The sequence below is a fragment of the Podarcis cretensis genome (genome assembly GCF_951804945.1).
Source record: "Podarcis cretensis genome assembly, chromosome: 8".
Lineage (NCBI taxonomy): Eukaryota > Metazoa > Chordata > Lepidosauria > Squamata > Lacertidae > Podarcis > Podarcis cretensis.
Window position 1 is genome coordinate 18,531,210 of NC_137177.1, and position 22,119 is coordinate 18,553,328.

Below are 22,119 nucleotides of genomic sequence, written 5' to 3' on the forward strand. Positions count from 1 at the left end.
CACTTTGCTGCCTCCACTGCATCCTCATTATGTCACCAGGCAGAGCTTTTCTGGGGTGTATCCTGGCTCCAAGGAGGTGATAGAACCAACGGTAGCTCTTTGTGACTTGTTTGTGAAGCATTTTGAGAATAAAATCACTTGCATCCACCCAAATCTTGGCTCTGCTGTTATTGCAGATGAATCTCATTGTGAATGGCATATACATCTGCAGACATGTCCAGAGCGAAATCTACACTTGCTGGTTTCTGCAGATCAAACCACAGCTAAAGACACAGGAGGAAGCCAGGGCATTAATTCTTATCTCCCCCTGGCCAGCTGGCACTACTATAATTAGATCTAACTGCTAGGAGCAGGGTAAGGAGTGGAGGCAGTGGACCAGATGTCTGGCCCATCAGCTTGAGGTTCCCAAACTGCTCAGATGCTTTCCTCATTGTAGCTTCTTTATTATAAAATCATAGAATTGTAGAGTCATCTAGCCGCAAGGGTCATCTAGTCCAGCCCCTGTAATCTTTGGCCCAAATGGGACTCGAACCCAAGACCTTGAGATTAAGAATCTCATGCTCTACCAACTCTTCCGCTGAGTCAACATCAATACCCATTGGCTTGGGGGGGGGAGAGAGATTTTCATTAAAGCTTCGGGGGGGGGACATAGAAAAAGCAATATACAACAGTTTCCATCAAATAGGTTTTTTGCAAAAATATTTGGAGGAATAAATAGGCTGTGTGTAGGAACCTTCTGTTAAAGAGAAAGTCACATCCAAGAAGACTGATTCAAATGCCAGAAGTACTGTGAATTTCGGACACAATGGAGATGAAAAGATTTGGATTATTATAGAATACACAGGAGGAAAGGACTAACAATACGATCCAGAAATGGGAGGAGGGAAGTCCAGGAGATTCTGTGGAATCTTATTTCTATATTGTATATTGATATGTTATTGTAAAATTTTAATTTGAAAAAACCAAATAAATAAATTTACAGTATAATTATAATAATGTTCATCATCATTCTTAACTGGTAATAGCAGCATACATTAAGCAAATCATATTTTCCCTGCCAATTGGAGAAGTTCTGTTCTACAGCGATCAGTAAATAACTTCCATTTTCTTAACCACTTTGCTGGACTTATAAAAATGTCAGTTTTGTCATTAAAGTGGCCATACACCCGGAATTTCCCAGACATAACAGGTATTCGGTTCATGTCAGAAGTGTAGATCTCGGCAAATTTCAGTAAAGATAGCTCATTAACCCTTAGGGGTTTGCAAAGAAAGATCAACAACTTTGGCTAAAAAGACAAACAAAAAGCCTCAACAACTTTGACAGAAGTTCAACAACTTTTGTGTCCGGATTTTCACTTTTTGAAATATGGCAGCCCTACATTATATTCAAATCCCCCAGCTCCGACTCGCCCCAGTGCAGGCTGGGTCTGTGTGCCCCAGGTGTCATCTGAAGTGGAAGCACAGCCTTTTCTTCATGCTGCTGTTGACACAGCCCTATCCAAGGCGAAAGCCAGCCCACCTGTCAGAAGAGAAAAGGGGCTGGTTAAGGCATCAGGGGGAGCAGAATAAAACACCACCCAAGATATCTGGACTGCTGACCTCGCTTCCTCATCAGTGAGGTCACAAACTTGTTGTTCTAGAGGGCAAAAATATATTCTCTTCCACAGAACTACAAGGTGCATTTTGAATCTTCTACAGGGAACACACACCTGCATTCATCTGTGTTCAAATGGACACACTGTAGAGCAGCCCCAAACTGTTCTAAGCTAAATAACGCAGCAGACTACTCTACACAAAGGTAAACCTTTAAATAAAGATGTACATTTCCAGCATTCGACAAATACTCACCAGTTATGAGGAAGAGAGGAAATGTCGCCCAGCCCAAGCCAAAAGACCATCCATAATACGAGGTAGAACTGCTGATTGCTGCCGCTGTACGCCCTGTGAAGATGGCCATGGCAATCAGGACACAACCAGCTAGGAAGAAAAAATACGTCAGGATATCAAGTTACTTGTTAATTAAATCCTTGATGCTGAGCTGGAAGCTACAGTTAGTGCAAAATGGAGAGGATCAACTACTCACTGGGGTGGAATATGACCAACATATATACTGCAGCTGAAAGAAATGCACTGGCTGCCAATCAGCCCCTGTACAAGGTTCAAAATTAGTGTACAAAGCCCTATACAGTCGTACCTTGGTTGTCAAAGGGAATCTGTTCAACTTCCAAAAACATTGGACAACCAAGACACGGCTTCCGATTGGCTGCAGGTTTCTACAGCTCTGATTTCTGGGGTTTCAGGGGCTTGGGCTTAGTGTGGACGCAGATGCTCAGAACCCCCATGATACCTGCAACGAGGCTGGCTTTGGCAGAGTTCTTGGTCTTGGAGATGAAGCCAAGTTGGAAGGAAAAGTAGTTGCAACAAAGGCCAATGCAAGATATGGCTCCAGCAATCATCCCGAAGAACATGAAGGCTCGGGTAGCATGGTAGAAACCTTTTGGGAAGGAAGGAAGAGAAAGAAAAAAGGTTAAATGCATCTGTGGGATTTGACAATAGCCCTGTAGACATCCCATGTAATACTTTCCACCAGGGATGGGTAGATCAGTTTTTATCTGACACATACCAGTTTTGCATGCTCTCTGTCCTGTTTCTGAATTAATCTGTATTTTTTTAATAGAAAAGTCAAAATAAATATTCACATTTAAAGGAATCTACAACAACAAAAAAGTATTTAAATGCCTTGAGGGCACGATTTCCTGGTGGTGCTTCTACTCCTACCTGCTTGGTGAGTCCTGAAAGGGGGGCTGTCACCAGTGGTGGCTGATGCATAGGAGTACTGGTAGGGCAGATGGCAGGAAGACCAAAAGTAAGTGGAGCAAGAGGGAATGTCAGACACAGCCAACCCGTGGTAGGTGGGTGTTGGCTGAAAGCAGACGGACGTTGATGGGCCAATACTCTATTTCCCCTAATGGGCCGGCCTCCTATTATTCAGTACCATGGTTACAGGATTGTTGCATAACCCACTGCACTCCACAGGGGTTCATTCTTTCCCCCATGCTGGTTTATATCTCTATTAAGCTGCTGAGAGACGCCATCAGGAGAGGCAACTGGTTTAGTCTGTATTTTTCTAAGTATCCTTTGAAGTTTATCATAGATTTGCCAACTTGAAGACTACTTGCAAAGGGGAAGCATCTCTTCTGTGCAAGTTTTCCAAAGCCACCCATCTTCTCCTGCAACGCACAGCTTCACAGAACTGAAAAAAGACACACCCAATTCACACCGAATGACATCGGGGCACAGCAAACCTGCCAAGAGCACAGTGCAAATGGAGTGTGCAGTCCAAAGCACTCCCAGGATCCTTTGCAACATGCAAGGTTGTATATAAGGTAGGGGCTTCTTGACAGACAAAAAAAATGGCTTCCTGACAACATATATTAAAAATCAGAGGCAAGAGGGGGCTTTTTGTGGAAAGGGGGGCTCATCCACACTGGTCAATTATAACGTTAAAAATGTGTTCTTAAAATGTGACACGAGAGGGCACTGTAGAGCAGTGATCCATCGTCAATGGTAAACAGCATTGGGAGCTATATTCTTATAGCATTTTTATAGCATTTTTCATATCTCTGTAGATCCAGCCTCAATGGTAAGAACTACCATCGCCTTTTAATTTTTTTGCTGCCCACCCACAGCAGCCATTTTGTGCTGGCACCCAGGGTTGAGGAAGGATCAACTGGGCCCCCCACTGCTGCATACCTTAGAAATGAACATCAGTTCAATCTACTTTGGAATACTGCACCTTAAGTACTCCTAGCACAAGACAGAGAAGATCTTACCTTGTACGGTATTAATCGAAGGTGAATAACAAGTATAGATCGAAAAAACAGGGCCGCAAGCTACCCAGAGGCCACTGTTCGCATTGTCACTTTGCAGCCAGTAGTCTGAGCCCAGGGCGATGAGGAGGAGGAGAAGGCTGATGAAAGCACAAACCACAGCGCTGATCTGCAGTATAGGCATTGTGAGAACGGTCAGATCTGAGACTGAGGAGCACAATAGGGATGGTGAACCTGGGGAAAGGAGACATCCACGTTATTCCACATCAGTTGCAGTTTGTGTTCAGGTGTGCTTTAAAGATGCACATGTGCTCAGAGGCCTGCAGCAGATTGTGCTGTCCTGGACAGAAGAGGTTTTCAGGAACCAAATTGGGCAACATATGAAGAAGAACAAAGCCAATTAAAACTATTAGAACTATTGAAGCTATTAGACATTATTGTACGGATTGATTACAATATCATCAATTAAATGAGGTGTTTAAATTAGAGGAAAAAAGGATTTGAAAATTAGATATATCAAAATTAGAAAAGGAATTATTACAGAACAAAAGGAAAATATCATCAAAACATATAGATTATTGCTGGATTGGGAAGTAGAAGAGATCAAAGAAGTGATGATCAAATGGGCAAAAGATTTTGGATATCATTTTTGAAATATGGCAGCCCATATTTGGAGGATTGAGAAAGATTGTAGCAAAAAGACTAAAAATTCACAGCCTACTATAGATTAAAGGAAAATTTCATGAAAATGCTGTATAGGTGGTACATTACCCCCAGAAAATTGGCTAAAATATATAAATCAAAATCAAACGTTTGGTGAATGTGTAATCAGGGGGAAGGAACAATGTACCACATATGGTGGGGTTGTGATAAAATCAAAATATTTTGGAATACTGTACTGTCTATGACAAATTTTTAAAAATGTTTAGACAAACATTTGGGAAATCAAACAAACCCTGAACCCTTTCTCCTAGGCATTATGTGAATCAATATCCCAAAGGATAAGAAAAGGGTGTTCTTGTATGCTACAACGGAAGCAAGAATGTTAATTGCAAAGAATTGGAAAGGGGAGACTACAAAGGGAGAAGAGGGAGAAAGGGAGAAGAGCAAAATAAACTGTGTGAATATTTCCAACTGGCAAAAATGACAGCAGCAATAAAGTATCAACTCTACCAAAAACTATAAAAAGAATGGGAATGTGTAAATTGCTATTATGTGTTGAATAAATTTCACAAAGTCACAATTTAGATAGATATGTTATATATTTTGTGAACTTTCAACCATATGCATACCAAACATGTTCTTTACCTCTATTTTTTCAGTCCCCTCTTTTTGCCTTTTATGGTTTCCCTTTTGCCCTGTTATTGAAAGGACACAGATTAGTGGCAGGCTCTAGCTTATATGGCCACATCTTTCTGTGTTCTGTAACTTTGTCTTTGTCTCCAGACATCAGTGAGCAATTGTGTCCTCAATGCTGAAGCTTCATCTGTTGATTTCTGAACACAGAGGCAGCATTCATGAGTATTAGGCACTGACGGTTACAACATACATGGACTTGTGTCTGGTTCCTCTCTAAAAGCTTTATATCCTCTTCCCATGCATCTTACTGAGCAAAATATGCCTTAGGTCTGATCCAGATGGCCGTTTCTTTCCCTGTTCCTTTTCCAGGGAAAACTTGCTCTTTTGCTTTAAATCTGAGCAAAACCAAATTGCTGTTTGCTCTGTTTGAAAGCTAAAGAGTTGTTTTTCCCAGGTGAAAGCAGGAGGACAAGAGGAAGTGTGGATAAACCCTCAGTTTTGCTGGATTGAACCCCTTGATATGTAAGCTCTCTATCAACTTATCTATCTGGGAATGGTGGCTTTGCCTATTTCCAATGCATGGCAGCTTCATGGGCACTTAAGAGATCCATTCTGTTCCATTTTCTGTAGTTAACAAAAAGCAGCAACATTTCACATCTAAATTGTATGCCCTTTCCCCTAAAGTACACATTTTGTACTCATCCATCCCACCCAACCAAATACACATTCTGTATGCTCTGAAATGCATGTCTGCCATAAAATGCACATTTTTGTACTGCAACCGAGCCACAAAATTCAAAGACGTGTCTAATCCAATGGATAGCTGTGCTCCAATCCGCATACAAATCCAGGACTGCTTCACTTTAAAAAGTGGATTGAAGAAATGTATCAGCAAAGTTGGCATCTTCAAAATTAGAACAAAGAAGTTTATATGTAGCCCAGTGCAAAAAAAAAAATAAAAAAAAATAAAAAATCGCCTTTAGTCCCTCTCATTTGTTCCCTGTATCAAAATTCACCAACCTTCAGCTACTGAAAAATTTCACTTTCCCTCCCGCTTAAATCTAGAGAAGTTTAATCCCACCTGGCTCAGAATGTCTTCCTCTTTTCTTCAGGTGAAGTCTTCACTCTGGAACAAGGGCCAGGCATGCTCTGACTTCACCACCCATGGGAGTGCACTTTTCCCTCTACAGAGGCGGGGGAACCTATTCGGAAGGTCCGCCCCCAGAGGCTGATGGATCCAGTGGGATTCCAAACGGTTCTGGGAGGTTTTCTGGCTGATATGACTGGCGCCCCTATCAAAGCTCTGGGTGACCTCTGGATCGTCCAAATGGCTTGGGCTATTGACACAATCGCTCTGAGAGCCCTCTCCCACTTTGTGAAGCCCGTTTGGCCCCCTGGTATACTCCAGAGGTCAGGAGGAGGAAACAAGCTGGGAAATGGCTTGAACGCAAGTGGAGGAAAGATCCATATGAATGCAACCAAACACTGGTAAGATGTCCTCTATGCGGAAGCTTCATCTGTTGATTTCTGAACACAGAGGCAGCATTCATGACTACTCCAGAGCTTAAGATGAGGAAACAAGCTGGGAGACAGTGTGAGCACAAGTGGAGGAAAGACCCAAACACTGGTAAGGGCTCATTATCGAGCCGACCTAGAGGCAGCGAAGGCAGCAAAGAAGGCACACATTGCTCCCTCCACTGCATCCTCATTATGTCACCAGGCAGAGCTTTTCTGGGGTGTACGGGGCCTTTTACATCCTGGCCCAAAGGAGGTGATAGAACCAACAGTAGCTCTTTGTGACTTCTTTGTGAAGCATTTTGAGAATAAAATCGCTTGCATCCACCCAAATCTTGGCTCTGCTGTTATTGCAGATGAATCTCATTGTGAATGGCATATACATCTGCAGACATGTCCAGAGCGAAATCTACACTTGCTGGTTTCTGCAGATCAAACCACAGCTAAAGACACAGGAGGAAGCCAGGGCATTAATTCTTATCTCCCCCTGGCCAGCTGGCACTACTATAATTAGATCTAACTGCTAGGAGCAGGGTAAGGAGTGGAGGCAGTGGACCAGATGTCTGGCCCATCAGCTTGAGGTTCCCAAACCTGCTCAGATGCTTTCCTCATTGTAGCTTCTTTATTATAAAATCATAGAATTGTAGAGTCATCTAGCCGCAAGGGTCATCTAGTCCAGCCCCTGTAATCTTTGGCCCAAATGGGACTCGAACCCAAGACCTTGAGATTAAGAATCTCATGCTCTACCGACTCTTCCACTGAGTCAACATCAATACCCATTGGCTTTTGCGGGGGGGGGGGAGGGAGATTTTCATTAAGCATGTGTGGTGGATATTTGTTTTTCCCAAATACTTCCATTTGAGGTAAATTTAGAAAGCTTACTCAAGGTGCCTCCAGACAGTGTACCCTAAATTTGAGGTTGCATATAAATAATGTGGGTTAAAGCCATCTATTACCCTGGGACAACAAATCCATTTTTTAAAAATATATAAAGGAATCAGGGTTATAGCCAATGTCAACCTACTAACATAGGCTCATTAATTCCAATGAATCTACTCTGAATGGAATTCAGTGGGGTACAACCCAGACTTTGTGTGATTGGGGAGGAGTGCTGGGAAATGTGCATTGACAAGTGAGAAATGAGTGAGTTATTACTGGGAACACATATAAACACTTGACAAACAAATCAGGGCGAAGGCAGGATGAATGCTTATTGTAATATGACTCCCCAAGAAAGATCAGGATAGATGCTGAATGATCTAACCTTCACATAAGTTTTCTGCAAGTATATTGGGAGGAATAAATAGGCTGTGTGTGGGAACCTTCTGCTAAAGAGAAAGTCACATCCAAGAAGACTGATTCAAATGCCAGAAGAACTGCTTTTCTCGCAAAACTTGCATGGGAAAGAGAAAGAGCCGCATATCAAGGGATGGAGAAGAGAGAGGTTCCATTGCTTCCTATGATTTGCAGGGAAGTCTGCTGGGAGCAAAATTAGACCTCTTGATTCTAAATCCAAACCCATGCTTCCACCCTCATAACCAGGCTATACGAAACATAGAGGCATATCATTTAATTCATAGACCTTCTTTTCAGCTTGATGAATAGAAGATGCCTGGCTTAGGTAAAGGTAAAGGTACCCCTGCCCGTACGGGCCAGTCTTGACAGACTCTGGGGTTGTGCGCCCATCTCACTTAAGAGGCCAGGGGCCAGCGCTGTCCGGAGACACTTCCGGGTCACGTGGCCAGCGTGACATCGCTGCTCTGGCCAGAGCCAGAGCCGCACATGGAAACGCCGTTTACCTTCCCGCTGGTAAGCGGTCCCTATTTATCTACTTGCACCTGGAGGTGCTTTCGAACTGCTAGGTTGGCAGGCGCTGGGACCGAGCAGCGGGAGCGCACCCCGCCGCAGGGATTCGAACCGCCGACCTTTCGATCGGCAAGTCCTAGGCGCTGAGGCTTTAACCCACAGCGCCACCTGCGTCCCAATTCCTTATCTTTAACCCAGCTACTGAAGGAATAATAATATTGTTCATCATTATGGCAGATCAAGTTGATGGACTATGCCAAAATGGCAAAAATTACAGGAAGGATCAGAAATCAGGAAGACCAAAATTGTAATAAGGAATGGGGAAAATTTATAATCTATATTGGATTGATTGGATTGATCTTTATTACGGCCATTGGCCCGTTAGACGACAGTTTCCCATACCAACATGTTATACTTAGACCTCCAGATTTAAAATCGCCTAAACTTACAAAAGACAAACAGGAAGCGAAGCAAAACAAAAACAAGGACGACCATCATACATTACAATAAATTTGTAACCTATACATTGCCCTCTGCTCATAAATTAATCACGGATATCAATGGTGATATCGCTTAAAACATAGATCATGGTTTAAAACAATGGTGATATCACCTAAAACATAGATCATGGTTTAAAAGGATTATCCGAGCCACCCAGGAGACCATTTCTCTTCTTTAGGGATAGGACGCTGATCAAGAATCTGGCAACCATGAGTGATCTTAGGGGGTCATCGTCAATTAGTAGATATCTCAGTTTGGCTTCAATCGTATCATCGGCAATTCCCTTAAGATATTGAGCAAGAAACTTGCTGCCGGTAAGTGAAGAGCACAGTCAAAAATTATGTGATGTAATGATTCCAGTGCCCCACAATTACAATCACATAAGAGCGATATCTATCCATTGGAGAATCGATTTCTCAGCACGTTCGATGGGAAAGTGTTGAATCTTGCCTTTACAAAGGCATATCTATGAGCTGAGGAAGTTAAGGAATTCAAATAGTTTGGGAGCCTTAAGAGGGGTAATAAACCAAGATTTAGAGGTGAGCAGGTACCATTGCCCAAGACCATTTTCTGCTGTAAGTCCATCTCCTCTAGCTTACAGGTTACTGATCTTTTAGCTGGGACCATGTCCTGCTCTAGTAATTTGGATGGGGAGATTCCCATCCAATTTTTTACCCATGGGCTCTGGAAATCATCTCTCCACATACATTGTATCAAGTACAAGTTTGGGAGATTGTGCCATAGAGATAACCAGTGACAAAGTATGTGCTTCTACAGAGCATTTTCCAGGGATACAATATTAAGTTCCATGCGTAACGCTGTATTACTTACACAGTTGGGCAGTTTCAATATCCCTCTTAAAAACTGATTTTGAATGATCTCCAGGTGAGATAGGTTGACAAAAGTCCCCCAAATAGAGATGGCATAAGCAATTGTCGGGATCACCTTGGCCTTGAAGACTTTCAGCGCCGATGGGATATGAAGGGCCCCATCAGTGAAGAAGAATCGCAAGATCGCCAAGGAGATAGCTTTGGCTCTATTTGTAACATAGGCTACATGGGCCTTCCATCTGAGGTTATGTTGTGACCAAACTCCCAAATATTGGAATCTGTAGACTTGTTCAATGACTCTCCCATCAATTCTCCAATTATGGAGTTTCCGGCTCTTTGAGAAAATCAGGATCTTAGATTTTCCATAAGTAATTGTAAGGGAATTTGCGTTACAGTATGATCCAAAAATTTTTAAGGCCCTCCTGAGACCTACTCTAGAAAAAGAAAGAATGACTGTGTCATCCGCATATAGTAACAAGGGGCAGCGATAAAGTGCTAGGCGGGGTGCATGAATCCTTTCTTGGGCCTCTATTAGGGGAGTCCTCATGTCGCTTATGAACAAATTGAACAGGAGTGGAGCCAATATACAACCCTGTCGGACACCTCTGTTACTGGGAATTGAATTGGTGAGATCACCCTCGGGGGTGAATCTCACTCTAGCCACTGAGTTCTCATGGAGTTTGATTATTAGCCAGAGAAGCCTTCTGTCAATGCCCCAGCGGGTGAGTTTTTCCCAGAGGATGCTCCTGGGGATACTATTGAATGCTGCCTTTAGGTCAATGAATGCCGCACAGAGTTGGCCACCCTTTGGGGTGGAATATTTCCAGGCAAGATGTTGTAAAATTAGAATATGATTGATTGTTGACTGTTTTGGGCGGAATCCAGCTTGTTCGGGCCCAATTAATTTTTTCTCTTCGGCCCATTGGATAAGTCAGTTCAACAGGCAGCGGGCATACAGTTTCCCCACTATTGAGAGCAGACTGATGTTTCTGTAATTCCCCGGGTCATCTGGTGAGCCCTTTTTGTGGATTGGAACGATAACAGCGTCCTTCCATACTTCCGGGATCATTCCAGAGTTGTTAACTGCATCAAAGATGGTCGCCAGGACCTTGGCCCACCAGTCCGTGTGGTATTTTATAGCTTCTGCCAGGATCAGGTCTGGCCCAGGCGCTTTCCCTGTTTTGAGTTTGACGATCAAGTCATGGATGTCTTCCGGATCGGTGGGGGGCCAGAGGGGAAGCTGATCTTGAAATCCGTCTCTTGTGTTAACGATACAGTCAGTTGTGGCAAAGTAATTTTTTAAATAAGATTCCCAAACCGGGGCAGGAATAATAGTTAAAGGGTATCTTTTAGTTCTTTTATTTACCAGGAGCCAAAATTATCTGGAGTTCCGTGATGATGAGGCTTCTATAATTGCCTGCCATTGATTCACTTGCCATTCCAGTCTGGCACATCTATATTAAAAACCATTGTAAACAGCTAAAAATAATAATTAGTGGGATTGGAATAACAGTTGTAGTTTAATGCTGAATTGTGGACACAAGGAAGATGCAAAACATTTGGATTATTATAGAATACGCAGGAGGAAAGGACTAACAATAGGACCCACAAATGGGTGGAGGGAACTCCAGGAGATTCTGTGGAATCTTATTTCTATATTGTATATTTATATGTTACTGTAAATTTTTAATTTGAAAAAAACAAAATAAATAAATTTACATAATAATTATAATAATGTTCATCATCATTCTTAACTGGTAATAGCAGCATACATTAATCTAATATGATACTTTAATCATCCTTCCCCCACCAATTGGAGTTTCTTAACCACCTTGCCAGACTTATAACAATATCAGTTTTGTCATTAAAGTTGCCATACATCTGGAATTTCCCAGACATAGCAGGTATTTGGTTCATGTCAGAAGTGTAGATCTCAGCAAATTTCAGTAAAGATAGCTCAAATTTCAGTAAAGATAGCTCAAAAACCCTTAGGGATTTTGCAAAGAAAGATCAACAACTTTGGCCAAAAAAGACAAAACATAGGTTCAACAACTTTTGTGTCCGGATGTTCACTTTTTGAAATATGGCAGCCCTACATTATATTCAAATCCCCCAGCTCCGACTCGCCCCAGTGCAGGCTGGGTCTGTGTGCCCCAGGTGTCATCTGAAGTGGAAGCACAGCCTTTTCTTCATGCTGCTGTTGACACAGCCCTATCCAAGGCGAAAGCCAGCCCACCTGTCAGGAGAGAAAAGGGACTGGTTAGGGCAACAGGGGGAGCAGAATAAAACACCACCCAAGATATCTGGACTGCTGACCTCGCTTCCTCATCAGTGAGGTCACAAACTTGTTGTTCTAGAGGGCAAAAATATATTCTCTTACACAGAACTACAAGGTGCATTTTGAATCTTCTACAGGGAACACACACCTGCATTCATCTGTGTTCAAATGGACACACTGTAGAGCAGCCCCAAACTGTTCTGAGCTAAATAACGCAGCAGACTACTCTACACAAAGGTAAACCTTTAAATAAAGATGTACATTTCCAGCATTCGACAAATACTCACCAGTCATGAGGAAGAGAGGAAAGGAGGCCCAGCCCAAGCCAAAAGCCCACCCATAAGGGGAAATTCCTCCTGTCTGCCCTGTGAAGATGGCCATGCCAATCATGACACAAAGAGCTAGGAAGAAAAAATACATCAGGATATCAAGTTACTTGTTAGTTAAATCCTTGATGCTGAGCTGGAAGCTACAGTTAGTGCAAAATGAAGAAGATCAACTGCTCATTGGAGTGGAATATGACTGACTTATATACTGCGGCTGAAAGAAATGCACTGGCTGCCAATCAGCCCCTGTGCAAGGTTCAAAATTAGTGTACAAAGCCCTATGCAGTTGTTTGGCTATCCTTTTACAGTATGTGTAACATATAATAAAAAGGTAGATGTGCCATCACTCTGCAGTTCACTTGAACAGAGACAAGTGGCGATCTAATATAGAGTGTGATGAGAGGTGGTAGATGGGTGGTCTAGGTGAAATGTAGAGGGACAGCTGGAACAGGTGGCAGCCACTGCCCTGCTCTGCTGGCTCCTCTGCCAACCACCTGAGTGGCTCATACTCCCAGGATCCAGAGGCACAGATCTACCAGCAGTCCAACTGGACATCTCCCAGTGTTGTTATTCCTGCCAGTCAATTTCCTCAGCCCACTTGGCTGAGGCAGCATAAGATGAAAGGGGGAAGGTTTTAGAAGCATGCCATACTCAAGAAGGGGTGTGTGGTTTTCATTCAATGGAAGCCACTGCTTCCCACAGTGTGGCTTTTGAAGCAACCCCACACGGCTGCTTTCTAACTCCAACATAGCAAGCGAAAAGCAGCTGCCCTGGAAGGGCTATGAAAACCCTTGCATCCCCCTCCCTATCTTTTGTAACTCTGAAACTGGAGGTGTGGAGTGGGGAGGGCATTGCTATGCACCATATCCATTGATTTCAGTGGGTCTATTCTGAGTATAACTTAGTTCTGCCAATAGTGTTTTGTGAAATCGCGTTCTCCTCCCAGAGAGCATGTGTTGCAGTGAAGTCACCACAACTGACTCTGTTTCTGGGCTGGCTATGTTTGGATTGCCACAGCTACCCAACTGGTCCCTCGGAAGCATGGGACCTGTTCCGGCCAATGGGGTTGCAGAAATTGCTTCCAAGGGATAGATATATACCACTGCACATTGCGTTTTGAGATTCTTCTGTTTCGTTTCGTCCACCGGACCAAACGCCCACCCTCCCAATACAGTGGTACCTCGGGTTAAGTACTTAATTCGTTCCAGAGGTCCATACTTAACCTGAAACTGTTCTTAACCTGAAGCATCACTTTAGCTAATGGGGCCTCCTGCTGCCACCGCGCCGCCACCACACGATTTCTGTTCTTATTCTGAAGCAAAGTTCTTAACCCGGGGTACTATTTCTGGGTTAGCTGATTTCTGGGGTTTCAGGGGCTTGGGCTTAGTGTGGACGCAGATGTTCAGAACCCCCATGATACCTGCAACGAGGCTGGCTATAGCTGAGCTCTTGGTCTTGGAGATGGAGCGAAGTTGGAAGGAAAAGAAGTTGCCACAAAGGCAAATGCAAGAGATGACTCCAGCGATCACCGCGAAAAACATGAAGGTTCGGGTAGCATCGATGAAAGCTTTCAGGAAAGAAGGAAGAGAAAGAAACAAGGTTAAATGCATCTGTGGGATTTGACAAGACATCCCATGTAATACTTTCCACCAGGGATGGGTAGATCCGTTTTTATCTGACACATATCAGTTTTGCATGCTCTCTGTCCTGTTTCAGAATTAATCTGTATTTTTTAATAGAAAAGTCCAAATAAATATTCACATTTAAAGGAATCTTGAACAACAAAAAAGTAATTAAAAACATTGAGGGCACGATTTCCTGGTGGTGCTTCTACTCCTACCTGCTTGGTCAGTCCTGAAAGGGGGGGGGGGTGTCATCAGTGGTGGCTGATGCATAGGAGTACTGGTAGGGCAGATGGCAGGAAGACCAAAAGTAAGTGGAACAAGAAGGAATGTGAGACACAGCCAACCTGTGGTAGGTGGGCGTTCGCTGAAAGCAGACGGACGTTGGTGGACCAGTGCTCCATTTCCCCTAATGGGCCGGCCTCCTATTACTCAGCGCCATGGTTAGTGGCCTGTTGCATAACCCACTGCACTCCACAGGGGTTCATTCTTTCCCCCATGCTGGTTTATATCTCTATTAAGCTGCTGAGAGACGCCATCAGGAGAGGCAACTGGTTTAGTCTGTATTCTTCTAAATATCCTTTGAAGCTTATCATAGGTTTGCCAACTTGAAGACTGGTTGTGGCGAAGAAGCATCTCTTCTGTGCAACTTGCCCAAAGCCACCCATCTTCTCCTGCAATGTACAGCTTCACAGAACTGAAGAAAGACATACCCAACTCACACCGAGTGACTTCGGGGCACAGTAAACCTGCCAAGAGCACAGTGCAAATGGAGTGTGCATGTGCTGGTCCCGTGGGTTACCCGAGAGGCATGGTCCAAGTCCGGTCCGTGCTCAAAGGTGCAACATGGAGGCAGTCTGTAGTAGCTGAAGCTGGGTGTAGGGCAGTGAGTCAAGTGAAGTCAGGAACAGGCATACAAGCAGGGAACCAGAGTGGGTCAGGAGCTCAGGCAGGACAGCAGGACAGGATTCAGGCAGGAACTAGCAACCAACAATGTTGCTCCCACAACTTGGGACTGGGGCTGGCTGGCTTTTATCTGCAGCTCAGGAGAGGCTGGAGGTTTACCGGACCCAGAGGCAACCTCAGCTTCCTCTGACAGGGCTGAGAGTGGAGCACCTGCAGACAATGGGTCCTCCATCACCTCAGGAGCCAGAGCAAACTCAGCTGATGCCTGCAGCTGAGGATCCAGCACAGGTGAGGACCCTTCAGGCTCATGCCCCAGCCCTTGCTCAGCTGGTTCTGGAGGCGGGGAATCCTGTGCAGTCTGGGATCCCTCAGGTTCAGCATCCGATTCCGAATCCCAGGCCATCACAGTGCAATCCAAAGCACTCCCAGGATCCTTTGCAACATGCAAGGTTGTATATAAGGTAGGGGCTTCTTGGCAGACGAAAAAAAATGGCTTCCTGACAAGATATATTAAAAATCAGAGGCAAGTGGGGTTTTTTTGTGGAAAGGGGGGCTCATCTACACTGGTCAATTATAACGTTAAAAATGTGTTCTTTAAATGTGCCACGAGAGGGCACAGTAGAGCAGTGTTCCGTCATCAATGGTAAACATCATTGGGAGCTATATTTTTTATAGTGTTTTTATAGCATTTTTCATATCTGTGTAGATCCAGCCTCAGTGGTAAGAACTACCATCTCCTTTTAATTTTTTTGCTGCCCACCCACAGCAGCCATTTTGTGCTGGCACCCAGGGTTGAGGAAGGATCAACTGGGCCACCCACTGCTGCATACCTTAGAAATGAACATCAGTTCAATCTACTTTGGAATACTGCACCTTAAGTACTCCTAGCACAAGACAGAGAAGAACTTACCTGGTACTCCAAGAAAAAAATATGGAACACAAATATTCTTAATACTGCAAACTGCCCAGAGGCCACTGTTCTCATTGACACTTTGCAGCCAGTAGTCTGAGCCTACGGCGATGAGGAGGAGGAGAAGGCTGATGAAAGCACAAATCACAGCGCTGATCTGCAGTATAAGCATTGTGAGAACGGTCAGATCGGAGACTGAGGAGCACAATAGGGATGGTGAACCTGGGCAAAGGAGAAATTCACATTATTCCACATCAGTTGCAGTTTGTGTTCAGGTGTGCTTTAAAGATGCACATGTGCTCAGAGGCTTGCTGCAGAATGTGCTGTCCTGGACAGAAGAGGTTTTCAGGCTGCATGGACTATGACAGGTGTTTAGAATATATATGTTCTGGGTTCTGAGGGCAGTTTGCAAATTAAAATAAACCTGGGACCTCCTTCCCCAGCCTGTTCCCCACCCTGCAGCGGCAGACACAGAGAGGCAACAGGGTGCTCCCTGACCGCTGCCGCTATCACTCGGAACAAGTGCCAGCTCATTCTCCTTCCTGAGATCAGTGGTGGCAGCACTGGCAGGGGAAATAGGGAACAATGTGGGATCAAATCAGTAGCCAGGCAAGGGAAGAAACCATGAATTAAATATAAATTATTAACAGATATAAAGGAAAGAGGGGGCTTCGCCTTGCCAGATCTGAAACTCTATTATGAAGCCTCATGTTTATGTTGACTAAAAGAATGTATGGCATTGAAAAATACAGATATATTGGATATAGAAGGATGGGACAACAGATACAGATGGCTTGTTGGATGGCACGCATATCTAGGTTACGATAAAGCAAAAGTACATAGGGGGATCTTAAACCATGTAATTCGAAAATCTCTGTACACAATATGGGTCAGATATAACGACTTTGTATATATAAAGACACCTTGGTGGCTTTCACCAATGGAGGTCTTTTCAGTAAAGAGAAAAAATATGGAACCAATTTGGGCAACATATAAAGAAGAACAATGGCAATTAAAACTGAAAAAAAATTGAAGCAATTAGACATTATTGTACGGATTGGTTACAATAGCATGAATTAAATGATGTGTTTAAATTAAATAAGAAAATTGTATTTGAAAAGCAAATATCAAAATTAGAAAAGGAATTATTACAAAAATTTTTTTATCAAAAACATATAGATTATTGCTGGATTGGGAGGTAGAGGACGAGGAGATCAAAGAAGTGATGATCAAATGGGGAAAAGATTTTGGATATCCTATCCAGATGGAGAATTGGGAAAGATTGTGGCAAAAAGACTAAAAATTCACGGCCTGCTATACAATAAAGGAAAATTTCATGAAAATGCTGTATAGGTGGTACATGACCCCCCAGCAAATTGGCTAAAATATATAAATCATAATCAAATGTTTGCTGGATGTGTAATCAGGGGGAAGGAACAATGTACCACATGTGGTGGAGTTGTGATAAAATAAAAAATATTTTGGAATACTTTCTATGACGAATTTTAAAAAATGTTTAGACAAACATTTGGGGGGAAGACCCTGAAGCCTTTCTCCTAGCCATTATGCAAATCAATATCCCAAAGGAGAAGAAAAAGGTGTTCTTGTATGCTACAGCCGCAGCAAGAATGTTAATTGCCAAGAAAAGGAAAGGGTAGACTACACCAACAATGAGAGAATAGCAAAAAAAACCTGTGTGAATATTTGGAATTGGCAAGAATGACAGTGGCAATAAGGTATCAACCCTGCCAAAAACTTTAAAAAGAATGGGAATATGTAAATTGCTATTTGGGAAAGCATTGTTCTCAAATCAAACCTTTGATATGTGTTGAATAAATTTCACAAAGTCACAATTTAGATAGATAAGTTATATATTTTGTAACATAAAGATAATAAAGATAAACAACACAATTGAAAAGAAAAAGAAGATAGAAGATGCTGTAATGAGGTGGCGGGAAGTCACTGGGGAAGAATTATGAAAAAGATCTGGTTTATAAATATGTATAGTATATGTTAAAAATAAGAATTTGACTATGTATATGACTAACAATGGAAAAATCTAATAAAAAGCATTTTAAAAACAAAAGAAACAAATCAGTAGCCATGATTCCAGGATTCATGATTCCAGGATTGTCCCTGGACAATTGGGGCACTTGGGGCACATGGAAGGTATGGTGGTTCTAGAAAAGAGCCGGGAAAACCTTTGCCCATCAGTGTAGACCAGGGGTAGTCAACCTTTTTATACCTACCAGCCACTAATGCATCTTTCTTGATGGTAAAATTTTCTTACCGCCCACTAGTGCTCGATGGAAGGAGGATTCAGCTTGTGTCATAGAACCCCCTACCTCCCACCTAGAATCCTGAAATGCCCACTAGTGGCACCGCTTGAATGCCACATGGGTGGTGGCGGGGTCCTCTGCTCGCATCTGCAGTTGTGAACGGAAGATCCTCCACATGCGGTGGCAGCACGATGTCTGCTTGCACCGCCGAACTCGGGGGTGGCGGGGCAAGCTCCCCACCGGGTGCCTTCTTGTCACCCCCCCCCCAGACATGGCACCCAGGGTGCTCCATCCCCCCGCCCCCATGCGACGCCACTGGCTACCACCACCTCCCTCCCTTCCGCACCCCCTCTGTAGGTTTGTTCTGCCTGATGGCACACCAACGTTTGCTGGTGCACGGATCCAGAGGTTGGGCATGGGTCTCTAGGTGTGGCCCTCTGTTACTGCCTAGTAACTCCAGCTCTGGTTGACAAGCTGGTGACTAATTAACCTATACGATTTCTCCAAATGGGTCTCCTTCGCTTTTTGATGCTGCTTGCCTGCCATAGAGCAATAACCGAAGAAATACATTTGTGAGTTTTTGAAGCACTTTTATAACTTTGCATGCAGCTGAATGAGCAATGATAGGGGCTGTTGGCGGTTTTGTATGCCTCGTTCCCATAATCATTCACAGATATTTTAAGAAAAGAATTCTATGTCTGTATGCAACAACGGCAGCAAGGATACTTATCGCTAAGAATTGGAAAACTCAAGATCTACCCACACTGGAAGAGTGGCAGATGATGGACTATATGCAACTGGCCGAGATGACTGGTAGAATCCGTGACCTGGGAGAGGAGAGGGTTGAGGAGGACTGGAGGAAATTCAAGATTTATTTACAGAAATATTGTAATCTGGTTGAATGTTAAGAAGGATGCTAGATCATAAATAACTGCCCACCACTGAATTAGATCTGAATTTGACGATAAGTGAGATTAAGGAAAATATAAACTTTTTGGAAAATTGCTAGATTTTACTTAAATGAACAGAGATAAGATTGTAAACAAGTGGGTAATTTGCTTGGAAAAATTTTTTTTTGTAACGATGTAAGTGGGAGCGGGAGATGTGAGGGAGTCCAAAGAAGTGACGAAATTATGTTATGTAATAAGTAATGTTGTTTATTATTTTATGCATTTGTATTCAAAAAAGTTTAATAAATATGTATTAAAAAAAAAAGAATTATATGTCTGGTTTGGTCTGGGGAGTTGCAGTGTCAATCTCTCTCACACTCACCCTCACACCCACCCACCCACCTACACACCCTGCTCTCCTTCCCTCTTTCCTCCTTCATTGCACACCCCTATTGCCTCAAACTACAATTGCCTAGCCTAACCTAGCCATGCCCCACTTTGTTGGCTGATGGAATCAAAACAGAAGAGCAAGCAAGGGGAAGAGGGAAAACATGAAGGGAACCAAATAAATTGTTGTCTGTTCATTCAGGAGTCATTTCTGTCCATGGTGCTTGGCTCATGGCGAATAATAAAAGTGACCAACATTCACTCAGTTTTCCAGTTCTTCCTGAAACAAAGGCACACATCTAGTCTGGCCTAAATATTTCCTCCACTACAATCTTTTGTCTGCATAGTCACCATCTATCTTCCCCCATTTTTTTCTGCGTAACATAGGAAGCAGTCTTATACGTCTCACCATTGCTTCATCTGGCACAGTATTGCCTTACTCTGACTGCCAGCAAATCTCCAAGGGCTCAGACTTTTCCACGGGAATATGCTACCTCTTCCGTCTTTGTCTCCAGATGTCAGAGACTGAACTTTCAACCTTCTGCATACCAAACAAGTTCTTTACCTCTATTTTTTCAGTCCCCTCTTTTTGCCTTTTATGGTTTCCCTTTTGCCATGTTATTGAAAGGGCACAGCTTAGTGGCAGGCTCTAGCTTATATGGCCGCCTCCTCCTGTGTTCTGTAACTTTGTCTTTGTCTCCAGACATAAGTGAGCAATTGTGTTCTCCATGCTGAAGCTTCATCTGTTGATTTCTGAACACAGAGGCAGCATTCATGAGTATTAGGCGCTGACGGTTACAAACTCCACAGACTTGTGTCTGGTTCCTCTCTAAAAGCTTTATATCCTCTGCCCATTACTGCATCTTAGTGAGCGAAATATGCCTTAAGTCTGATCCAGATGGCCGTTTCTATGAAGTCACCAAGACTTTTTCTTGTCCCATGCATAGAAGGCACAGGTCTGAGCCCTTTCCCCCATTTTCTGCTCCTTTTCCAGGGAAAACTTGCTCTTTTGCTTTAAATCTGAGCAAATGGCAAAACGGCAATCCAAAGAAAACCCAAATTGCTGTTTGCTCTGTTTGAAGGCTAAAGAGTTGTTTTTCCCAGGTGAAAGCAGGAGGACAAGAGGAAGTGTGGATAAACCCTCAGTTTTGCTGGATTGAACCCCTTGGTATGTAAGCTCTCTATCAACCTATCCATCTGGGAATGGTGGCTTTGCCTATTTCCAATGCATGGCAGCTTCATGGGCACTTAAGAGATCCATTCTGTCCCATTTTCTGTAGATAACAAAAAGCAGCAAGATTTCACATCTAAATTGTATGCCCTTTCTCCTAAAGTACACATTTTGTACCCATCCATCCCACCCAACCAAATATACATTCTGTATGCTCAGAAATGCATGTCTGCCATAAAATGCACATTTTTGTACAGGAACCGAGCCACAAAATTCAAAGACATGTCTAATCCAATGGCTAGCTGTGCTCCAATCTGCATACAAATCCAGAACTGCTTCACTTTCAAAAGTGGATCGAAGAAATGTATCAGCAAAGTTGGCATCGTCGAAATTAGAACAAAAAAGTTTATATGTAGTCCAGTGCAAAAATAAAATAAATTGTTTTTAGTCTCTCTCATTTGTTCCCTGTTTCAAAATTCACCAACCTTCAGCTACTGAAAAATTTCCCTTTCCCTCCCGCTTAAATCTAGAGATGTTTAATCCCACCTGGCTCAGAATGCCTTCCTCTTTTCTTCAGGTGAAGTCTTCACTCTGGAACAAGGGCCAGGCATGCTCTGACTCCACCACCCATGGGAGTGCACTTTTCCCTCTACAGAGGCGGGGGAACCTATTCGGAAGGTCCGCCCCCAGAGGCTGATGGATCCAGTGGGATTCCAAATGGTTCTGGGAGGTTTTCTGGCTGATATGACTGGCACCCATGTCGAAGCTCTGGGTGACCTCTGGAACACCTGAATGGCTAAGGCTATTGACACAATCGCTCTGAGAGCCCTCTCCCACTTTGTGAAGCCCGTTTGGCCCCCTGGTATACTCCAGAGGTCAGGATGAGGAAACAAGCTGGGAAATGGCTTGAACGCAAGTGGAGGAAAGATCCATATGAATGCAACCAAACACTGGGACGCGGGTGGCACTGTGGGTTAAACCACAGAGCCTAGGACTTGCTGATCAAAAGGTTGGCGGTTTGAATCCCCGCAACAGGGTGAGCTCCCGTTACTTGGTCCCTGCTTCTGCCAACCTAGCAGTTTGAAAGCACATCAAAGTGCAAGTAAATAAATAGGTACCGCTCTGGCGGGAAGGTAATCGCCATTTCCGTGCACTGCTCTGGTCACCAGAAGCGGCTTAGTCATGCTGGCCACATGACCCGGAAGCTGTATGCCAGCTCCCTCGGCCAATAAAGCCAGATGAGCACCGCAACCCCAGAGTCAGTCACAACTGGACCTAATGGTCAGGGGTCCCTTTACCTTTACCTTAGAGGCAGTGAAGGCAGCAAAGAAGGCATACTTTGCTGCCTCCATTGCATCCTCATTATGTCATCCAGCAGAGCTTTTCTGGGGTGTACGGGGCCTTTTACATCCTGGCCCAAAGGAGGTGATAGAACCAACAGTAGCTCTTTGTGACTTGTTTGTGAAGCATTTTGAGAATAAAATCGCTTGCATCCACCCAAATCTTGGCTCTGCTGTTATAGCAGATGAATCTCATTGTGAGCGGCATCTGCATCTGCAGACATGTCCA

General features: G+C 43.6%; 1 protein-coding gene across 3 annotated transcripts; it reads right to left on the reverse strand.

Moving 5' to 3' along the window:
• Window positions 1-358: 358 nt before the first annotated feature.
• Window positions 359-21,192, reverse strand: LOC307221716 (protein NKG7-like). Of its 3 annotated transcripts, none has more exons than XM_079986493.1 (6): window positions 21,097-21,192; window positions 5,139-5,188; window positions 3,834-4,064; window positions 2,348-2,494; window positions 1,849-1,977; window positions 359-1,519 (listed from the first exon to the last, which is right to left on the reverse strand). In XM_079986493.1, the coding sequence occupies exons 3-6, from the start codon at window positions 4,012-4,014 to the stop codon at window positions 1,473-1,475; spliced, it is 504 nt and encodes a 167-aa protein (XP_079842619.1). In that variant the 5' UTR covers window positions 4,015-4,064; window positions 5,139-5,188; window positions 21,097-21,192; the 3' UTR covers window positions 359-1,472. The 3 variants fall into 3 exon arrangements, with proteins under 3 accessions (XP_079842619.1, XP_079842620.1, XP_079842618.1); XM_079986494.1 differs by lacking the exon at window positions 21,097-21,192 and adding an exon at window positions 6,211-6,280; XM_079986492.1 differs by lacking the exon at window positions 21,097-21,192 and having other exon boundaries at window positions 5,139-5,215.
• Between the last annotated feature and the right edge of the window lie 927 nt (window positions 21,193-22,119).

Excerpts from the sequence above, each read along its gene's own strand:
- LOC307221716 (XM_079986493.1), bottom strand. The coding sequence starts at position 4,014 with ATGCCTATACTGCAGATCAGCGCTGTGGTTTGTGCTTTCATCAGCCTT. Across the intron at positions 2,495-3,833 it reads TTCGATTAATACCGTACAAG|GTTTCTACCATGCTACCCGA; the intron begins GTAAGATCTTCT and ends CCTTCCCAAAAG. Across the intron at positions 1,978-2,347 it reads CAAAGCCAGCCTCGTTGCAG|CTGGTTGTGTCCTGATTGCC; the intron begins GTATCATGGGGG and ends TTTTCTTCCTAG.